This window comes from Cavia porcellus, unplaced genomic scaffold (assembly GCF_034190915.1).
Source record: "Cavia porcellus strain 051 isolate PalLab524CR breed Dunkin Hartley unplaced genomic scaffold, mCavPor4.1 scaffold_10, whole genome shotgun sequence".
Lineage (NCBI taxonomy): Eukaryota > Metazoa > Chordata > Mammalia > Rodentia > Caviidae > Cavia > Cavia porcellus.
The window spans coordinates 1,467,648-1,477,348 of NW_026947493.1; the positions used below are offsets into that span (position 1 = coordinate 1,467,648).

Here is a 9,701-nt window from a genome sequence, read left to right on the forward strand (position 1 = left end):
GAGAACCAGAATACACATTTCAGTTACAACTGTCAGGACAAGTCAGCACAGTGGTTGAAAATGTATGCAGTGGCATCTGCTCCAGAAATGCCAGTGGACCACTCACTTGAGCAAGATGCCCACAGATGTCCTTTCCTTCAGGTAGATGCCCTTAAAGGTGACATCCTTAAAGGCAATCTCCATCCTTGGCTAAAATGGAGCGACTGGCAGTCTTCACTGTGCTCCATAGGGATCTCTTGGGTGTGACTGAATGCGCTAACCCGTGGAATGCTTTTAGCACAGCATCTGGCAGGAAGTCCACAAATGCTAACTCACAGACTGGCAGTGACACCCAGAGCCCCCATGGAGCCAATAAGAGGAATCTGCATAGACCTTGCAGCACGGTGTGTATTTCCGATCCATGTACTGTTCCTCAAATATGGTCTAGTGTGGCCAACGAAATACTGACTATATTAACACTCCTACTCATAGTAGCTTTCAAAAAACAAATGATGATTGTTGAAAATACTTAAACAATAGAGAAATATTTAAAGTTAAAAATGAGTTCATTTTTCCACCACCACCTCTCCAAGGTCCCACATCTACTTTGCAGGGGAGACTTCAGGAAAGCACTACAATGTGCACTGCTCAGGTCCTGCCCGGAAGTGTTATATAGCTATTTCTATAAAATGAGGCCTACCATATATCATTTGCTCACCCAACAGTAAGACATAGGTATCTTTCGTGTCAATGCACAAAACCCTGATTTATTATTTGCAGCTACTTCTTAACACTTCAGGATATGGATAGATATAATTTATTAAGCCACTAAGTAAACATTTTGCTTACCTCCAATTCTTGGCTATTAAAAATAAGCCCACAGTGAACACCCTGGTTGAAGGGCACTCAGCACATGTATGGCTATTTCTGCTGGATAGCTTCCAAAAAAGAGGATGTGCTAAGTCAACGGTTTTGCACATTTTATAACATCAATGAGTTTTATCAAACTGACCTCCAAGAGGATGTCCCCATTGTACTCTCTGTCACTAGCCATCTTCTTTAAAAAATAGGGACAAAAAATATATTAGTATAGAGGGGTATGGTGTAATAGGGTATAATCCCAGCACTATGGGAGGCCAAGGCAGAAGGACTGCCAAATTTGAGCACAGCCTGGACAAGTCGGTGACTTTACCAGATCCTGTCTCCGAATTTTTAAGACAAAAGAGATTGGAGATTGTTATGGTTTATGTTTAGATGATCCCTAAAAGCTTTCTGCGCTTATAGGGCTTTTTCAGAGGTGGCTGAATCCAGAGTGTATAATGCTGGGATTAAGGGTTTGTGATTAGCAAATGAGCCCACTGATTGGTCTGGTTTACATTGTTCTGGCTAGGATTAAGGGTGTGAGTGCTACACCCACCCTAGGATAGGTGGCCTGAATATAATATAAGGGACAAAAGTCTTGTCTCCCTCCCCCTTGTTGCTTTTGCCATCCATCTTCCGCTGCCATGAACCGCTGCCTCTCTGCCATGTGCCACCTTGCTTAGGAGTCAGTCAATTATGGACTGGAACTTTTACAAACTGTGAGCTAAATAAACCTTTTCTCCCTTAACCTGTGGGAGTTGAGTAGTTTGTCTCAGGAATAAGAGAAAAGTAACTAAGATAGAGATGGAGATATAGCTTAATGTGAAGGCCTTGGGCTCAATCTCCAGTAAAGTATTCTATCATGTGGAGAAAACAAATACCTCTGCACTAAGTGGCCTTTGTCTTTAAAATAGGTTGAGAATCACAACTCCAAACCCTTAGTTTGCCCTTCTTGGCACTTAAGCCCCTACGCTACTGGCTAAGCTCACAGCATAACCCCCCTGCAGTGACCTGGCTTACACTGACACTACTTCTCTAGGAAACCCAGCACTGTCCAGGAGCCAGTTCATGGCAGAGGGGAAAGAAGCAAGACCCAAAGGACTTCCATCATCACTCAGAGGGCTGCCTGGCCCACTCTGACAGAATTGTTCCGCGTGGTGCTCACATAAAAGCTCAATTCCACTGCCGTGTTTTAAAGCCATAAAGGATTAAAATCTCTTAATCAATAATCATTGGCCTACAGGTGGTTTACACGTTTCATTTTGTTCCCCAATATTATTATGGTGAGGAGCAAGAGCAGATAAAGGTCATGTTGGTAATTAAAGCTATATTGTAGAAATATGTACACCCAAGATATGATTAAATAAGAAAATATTACTTGGTTCAGTATCATCATTAAACTTGCATTAACTTATAAATATTTAAATGTACCATATGATGATCATAAATAATGTGTTTTTGTCAGTTTCTAAAGTAATATAACCCATAAACCCTCTGAAATATTATTGCAGAAATAAACAGTCAAAAAAGTATGCAAGCGACTTACATTCAAATGCTGTAGTTGTGGCTTCAGGCAAAACCTGGCCTATCACATCCTAGAAAGAATAAAGAAACACAATTAGCCATCTTTATTGCTAATATGTTGTAAATCCTAGAGGAAATATGAGGACCGGGAAAAGATTTTTGAAATGTTGGCATAAACTATAGAAACATTTGCTCATAATTACAGTTAGCTAGTAAAGTAAGCCCAAAGTTTAAATATCTATTCCAGGAGAAAAATTTTTAGAAAAATCTTTAGATAATATTAACAAGCTTTTATTCTCAATTCCACAGTGTATACAACTACACTATTGTGTGTTTACACACACACACACACACACACACACACAAACAGTATCTTCTAAGGAGGATGTGGAAAGTACTTGGGGGAGGTTAAGAAAGGGGTTTGAGTCAGATCATCCCAAGACTGGATCTCGGCTCTTTATTAGATGTATGACTTAGGGCAAAAATAAATTACTTATTCAGATTATCTTCCAAAATGAATCTAGTAATAGTTACAGAAGCTAAGTAAAAATTAAATAACATAATAAACATAACTTGGGACCTGGCACATTATAGACAATCAACGGTTCTAATACTTAAGGAGTCACACAGTGCCTTAGGCTCAGTGGTGGGAGTTCAATCCCCAAAGTCTCACAATGATGATGCATAAAGCAACATTTCCTATAAACAATTCTTGTCAACCTTTACTCTTAAGCAATGGGAAAAATATTTAAATGACACCAAAATAGAAGTTAATCTAGCTTACCAAAAATTTCATAAAGTGTATATGATCTAGTATCAGTGTATAACAGATCTACCAAGTTGAAAACAATCAAAAATCAGTTAAGAGGCACAGAATGGCTAAGTTTTGCGAAACAGGACCCTCGTTATGTCCAGGGCCACTGGAATGGCCTGCAGACCACATTTCTCTCTGGGAGCTCTGCCACAACATCCCTCCCAGGTTGTGCCACAACTGGCACCAAGCAACTAGCTGACAAAGCCGCTCACAGTATCTCTCAGCAGGGAGCCTGAAGCCCTTCCAAGCAGGGCATTTAGTAGAGTGGCACTGCAACTCCCTTCAGAAGGCAATTCTTTACAAGCTTCAGCTGCAATTGCATTTGCATAATAGTCCTACCTCTACCATGCAATTTTTTTCCCCCAGAAATAAATCTGTGCGTATAAAATTAATCAAAGAGACCTAGCCTGAGCAGTCCTTACTCATCAGAGTCAAAAGAGATTATTATGCTTTCTCTGACTCTGGTCTTAGAAGATGGAACATTGACTTTTTGAGTATATGTCTGTAAAAGATTTGGGGTGAGAAAATGCTTTCTACCCACTGACAGAGAGAAAAGACCTATTAACAAGAACTGTGGAGTGAGTAAGAATAAAGTAGATGGGCAAAAGCAACACACATGAGGGCACAGACTCTGCCAGCCCACCAACTGGGCTGGACACTGACTCTGTCTCTCACTAGTAGAATCATTAGGTGCCTCAGTTTCCTTCTGCATACTATGAGATCATAATTGTACCTGCTTTGTAGTACTAATGAGTTGATATTTGTAAAGGGCTTAGCAGAATGTCCACCAGATGGCAAGTGCTGTATTAGTGTGTGTTAAACACATGAACCACTGATTCTTACAAAGCTCAGAGTTAAACCTTTAAATGAGGCTCTCAACCATTAGTGGAGGATGATGGTCATTGCTCACTTGCACCTTTCTGCAGCATTGACTGAAGACCCTTTCTAGCCAGTACAGGAAGAAATGGGGAGGGATGGGAATGGGGAAAGGGACACTCTGTCCCACTCCTCTTCATTCAGATCCTCACTGGTTATTTCCAGGGAGCACTGATCACTGCCAACCGATCTTAACATGTGAACTGCACTCTGCAGAATTACCAAACTAACTTAGGATCTTTCCTGCTAGTGAAAAGCCGAGCCTTTCAAACAATGGCATGGCTTGCCCACCAACATCAATCAAGGCTTTAGATCCAACATGGGAAAAAGAGAAGGCGGCAAAAAAACAGCAAACAATTGAGAGAATCAAGTAAACACAACTGATTTTTTTATCTTTATTTTTTTTCTTCAAAAAAATAAAATGAGACTATCCTAACAACAAAAGGGTCTGAAAATTAACCTGTATCTACTGGCCATCTTTAAGCAGGGTATATGTAATGACTTTTTGGTACATTTTCTACTTTAAGGACTCACTCCTTATTTCCAAGTGATCTTCTTCTTACCCCTGGCAGGGTAACATTTTACCTCACCTAATGAAACTGCAAAACTTAAATTCACTTATCTTGGTAGTGATCGTTTCTTTTTTTCTTATCCCTTGTAATGAATCAGATAAATACCTGGTAGACCAAAAGCATAACTGACCATCTACAACATGCCAGAAGCCTTTCAAGTAAGCCCGACAAAACTTTTAAGAAGATTATAACATGGTCCTAAAGATAAAAGACTTAACGATATAAAATACTTCTAGGATGATAAAAGCCAAGTAGAGACATAAATAACAAATGGCAGTAACTAACTGACTAGGAAGAGAAAAAAAATCACAGGTTAACTTTTACACAAAAATTTAATAGATGAGTGGAAACCACAGAGGGAACTTTAAGACACAGGATACAAAAAGCAGAGTGGATGGGGTTGGATATTCCCTCCCTTCATACCTAGCTCAAACCAACCTGCAAAAGTTTTCCAGCTCTCCAGGAAAGAGGAGGAACAGAGAGCTGGAAAATGGACCCAACAACTCCCAATGTCTCTGTCCTTGAAGATCAGGGAGGCTTCTTTTACACGACAGCCAGTCCCCAAAGATTCAGGTAAAAGACAAGGCCCTAGAGTCCCCGTGACCTGCCCAATGTCTCCTACTTGGCAAGGCAATGCCTAGAGCCCTCAGCTGAGGGTCAGAGACATTCAATGACTGTGACTCAGTGATGCAAGCTCTAGGTGGCTTTAGCAAGGCATTTTTTCCTCCGGGATTTCACTCTCCCTCAAGAAAGCTGGGTCACGGTGATCTGAGACTGAGGAAGGAAGATTCCAAGTTCAAGCCTACCCTGGACAATTTAGCCACTTAGCCAGTCCCTGTCTTAATATACAAAATAAAAAGGACAGGGTTTGTAGCTCAGTGCAAAGGCCCGGGGAGCTAGAGAGGGGTTGATTGGAAGAAGGGGATGCTGCCGGGTTTCTTATGGCTTTAAAGTTTAAGATTCCAAGCCAGAGATACTGACATTCTGTCAGTTTCCACCTTTTCTTGATGAAGCAATGAGGTGAAGCAGGAGCAAAGATCTAGGGGCTCTAGGCTTGCTCACTGCCAAGCTGCTATGAGGAACAGAAGACAACATGGCATTAGGGTCTCCCTGGGCTCACCCAGGTGGACACGTGTGGGCACCCTGCACTCCAGCTCTGTTTGTTGGCCATCACTACAGGCCCTCCTTTGGACCAGCCAGCCTTGAGTCAGAAACAACTTGGAAGTGCTCAAGAAGCAGAAGGCAAGGCCCTACTCCTTGCATCTAGAGAGAACGCTTCCTGAGCACTCACTATGGGCTTGACTGCCCTGAGCATTTTATAGGAATCACCTCTGTAGTCCTCACATCTCTAAGCACTATTTTTATCCCGGGCCATCTTTTTCTAAAACAGATGAAGAAACAAGACACCTGTCCAAGGGGTAAGACCCCTGAGCTACAGCTGCAGTCTTTATTTTTTTATTGAGACAGGGCCTTGCTAAGTTGTTAAATGGCCCAGTGAGGCTTGAACTTGCCATCCTCCTGCCTCAACTTCCCAGAGTGCTGGGATTAGAGGTACGCACCACCATGCCTGATTCTTGGAGCTTTTTATTTTGAGATAGTCTCACAAAACTGCTCAGCCAGCCACAAACTTACAATTGTCCTGTTTCAGTTTCACAGACAGCTGGGTTCACAGGTGCACATCACTGGGCTTAGCTAGTCCATGATCTTAAACACTGTACTGATCTACTTAAAATAATGCTTTCCACTGTTTCATATGAGAGAAAGCTCCTCTTCCTCATCATTAACACAATCTCAAGTCTCCATAAATCTTTAAGGCAAGTTATCAACATCCATATTTCCATATTTTATGAATAAGGAAACTGAGGCTCAGAAAGGTCTACCTTTCTGAGTGACTCATATAATTAGGTCTACCTTTTTGAGTGACTCATAATTAGCAGGGCAACTGGCACGGAACTCAAATTTTTTGATTTGTAACTCAGTATATTCTGTGCACAGAAATATAATGCAAGCATAATTTTTTTTTTTTTTGAGACAGGGTTTCTCTATGTAATTCAGGCTGGCCTTGAAGTCACTTTATAGTCCATACTGACCTCGAACAATACTCCCTGCCTCAGCCTCCTGAGTGTTAGGAATATAGGTGTATACCACCTGTAATGCCCATCAAGAATCTTATTTCAAGTTCCCTCATTAAACAACTATTTTGGGGTCTGAAGGCATCAGAAACAGAAGGAAAACAGCAATCTCCTTCTCCTCTGAAAGTTTACCTTCCAAGGGTACAGAAGGGTACAAAAGTGTGTTGCCTGGGGTACACACACGAGGTTGGAGAACACAGAGGTGCCACATAACCCACACCAACACAGAGAACAACTTAAGTTTGGCTTGGTTGGAGAAGCCAGTTGAATAAATGGGCAGAGCAGAACTGACTAATTCTACCTACCTGGGGCACAGGGTCCTCACAGGAGTGTGGTAAGAGAGGAAGCTGGGTGCCAGGCAGGTCAGAGCCAATCAAGATGGACCCAGAGGACCTTGCTAAGGAGTCTAGGCCCATCAAGGAGATCTCTGTGCATCAGTGTGGAGAACTCCGGATGCAAAGAAGATAACACTCACTGCATGAGATTGGAAGCTGCTGGCTCAGTACGGCCTCTGAAAATCTGCATGCTTGCATGCTCAGTAACATGCAGAACTCAAAACAAACTTACAGGAATCAAATTTTTATTCAAGACAATTTAAAAAAAATCACAAGTCTTCTTCTGAAGAACCTGCCACTCAGGTCCCTCTTATCCCACAGGTAAGTTTTGCTGTATGTCTGCCTCTTCCAATGTGCCTCTTGGGTTCGGTATATAAAATGGGCACAATGCAATCAAAGGAAGACTAGAAAGATATGAAAGAGCTGCAGCATGAGACAAAAAATACTAAGAGGAAGGAAATCTGAATTTTGGTACTGACTCTCCCAGGAAGTACACAGCTCTGAAGAAGTCCTGTTTCCTCACCTCAGTAATCCCCTGGGGGAGAAGGGGTGCATGGGCTAAACAGGGTCTACAGGGTTATACTCAGCTCTAGCATTCCATAATTTCATTTGAAATATATTCTGAGTGTCCTAAAGGTAACACAACATCAATTCTAAGATCAATTTTAATTCTAATATTTCCCCTCTACTTTATTAATATCTCTACAATCAGGTTGTTTTTGTCACAGTTTAACAGACAGCGTTTTTTTCTTTCTTAGTAAGATTTTTGTTTTTCAACCAAGGGCATCTTGGTACGGTCAAGTATTGTAAGTTACAGTAGTGCTGGTTTCCCTGGCTGTCCCAGCAGGCCACCAAGTTCAGAGCACTCAGAAGAAAAACACAGCTGGAATCTAGCCAGGGACATTCCTGGATCATTTGGGACAGCACTCTCTTCTAAACTTGGCTTTGAATATCCCGATTGATAATGTCTGTGGGTCCCTGCCCGCGCTGTGAGCTTGCTGAAGGCAGGGGTTCAATCTGATTCATTTAATTTCCAAGGACCCTGAACATCTACCAGGTTCCAGTGAATGCAACTGATAAATGCTGGGTTTGACGAGAGAAACAAAAAAATAAATCTGTCTCCAAGGAGGGCAGCAAGGGCCACCACCAGTAGCAGCTTAAACCACCAGTGGTGAAGGACTAACTACCCAGAATCCTGAGTCCCCCTCCCTGGGATTGTGACACTGAAACCACCACTCACCAGCACATCTCTGAAGAGTAACTGAGGCCCGGAGTGCACTGTCCAGTCCACCGCGCCACTATTTGGAATCTTGATGCGAATCACCAGCACCTGGTTGTCCATGGCAAGATAGGGGCCAAGGGCCAGCCACGGCATTACAGGTTAAAGGGGCTCACATCCTGTCCCCTGAGTAGGAGGGGATTCAAGAGGTGACAAGAGGGCAAAAGGTGAAACCAGGGGCCACGAGGGCGAGGGGCGCCCGGGACAGGGCCCGCAGACACGGGCAGGGCCAGGCTCCGCGGGGTTGGAGGGAGTCCCCCAGGGAGGGTACTCAGGGAGCGGCAGGGGCCAGGAGGAACCGGAGGTCGGAGGCTGCGGGGTTGGAAGAGAGGGCAAGCGGGGTAGGACGCTCTGCGCGGTCAGTGTGGACACGAGGAAACTGCAGAGCAAGGACCCTACTGGGGAACACACCGCGGCAGGTGTCCGCCCCTCCGTAGTGCCCGGGGGGGGGGGGGTCCCACACCTGATGGGACTCAGTCTGGGGCTGCTAGGAAGGAACCCCGGGCGGCCGGACCCCGAGAAGGCTGAGGGGGGCCCTTCAAGGAGAGTCAGGGAGCCAGTCCTCTGGCGGCTGGGAACCAGAGGGCGCGGTGCCTGTGGGCTCAGCCTCCCGCTTGTCGAAGCCCGCGACCCGGCTGCGACTGTGGCGGCGAGAAGAAGAGGAAGGTGGCGGCGGGCGCACTGTTGCTCCGGAACCAAAACGCGCCGGCACCGGAACCCCGGGAGCCGACGTGCGGGACCCGCCTCCCGCGGCGCCATGTTGGAAGAGGGCAGCTCCCGGGCGGGGCGCCCAGCGAGCGCCCGGCGCGCGCGAGCCCGGCGGAAGGCTGCCTGTCGGGTGCGATCACCAGACCTTCGTCGCCCAGGGAGGTGACGGCCCTTTCTCCACGCTTATTAAAGGTTAAGAGGTAAAAACATCTAACAGATGAAGGACGATCCTGATTTAAGGCTTAAAATTGCTTACTGCTTGCTTACCTTTACAGAAGCCTCCAGAACAGGACGGCGTCTCCCGCTTATCCCCACTTTGTCAAGCTGTGCTTATTTGTGCCCCAAATTGAAAAGAGCAAGGCAAGAACTAAAAGAATTGGGAGTTACACCCTGATTCAAAGTCACGGATCTGGAGTCTATCATCTGGCTTTCACATTAGCACACATGCATTTTTTAGTGAGGTCCCTTAGGAGTGCCTTAAAAATATGAAACAGCCCCTGATTCAAAAGCAAGAAACTCAGTAAGGAGTTTAACTTCTTGAGGGCAGCTGCAGGAATGGCATCATACTCTGTTATTAAATTGTTGAAAAGTCAGGTGGAGACCATATATTTTCAACTAAAC

The 9,701-nt window shown here is 44.4% G+C and overlaps 1 protein-coding gene across 18 annotated transcripts in view; it reads right to left on the reverse strand.

The window, feature by feature from the left end:
* The window catches only part of Map2k5 (mitogen-activated protein kinase kinase 5), a 246,249-nt gene extending 237,235 nt beyond the window's left edge, over positions 1 to 9,014 (reverse strand). For 17 of the 18 annotated variants that reach the window (XR_010050301.1, XR_010050302.1, XM_003480203.5 and 14 more), the window contains exons 1-2: positions 8,334 to 8,496; positions 2,387 to 2,435 (exon numbers count right to left, since the gene is read on the reverse strand). Coding sequence is in view for 16 of the 18 variants with exons in the window: in XM_003480203.5 (XP_003480251.1) it covers positions 2,387 to 2,435; positions 8,334 to 8,468 (184 nt within the window). In the remaining 2 variants the exon portion in view is untranslated. Of the gene's footprint in view, positions 1 to 2,386; positions 2,436 to 8,333; positions 8,499 to 8,835 lie in introns of those variants that run through there. The other variant, XM_063257801.1, reaches the window with a different exon arrangement.
* Between the last annotated feature and the right edge of the window lie 687 nt (positions 9,015 to 9,701).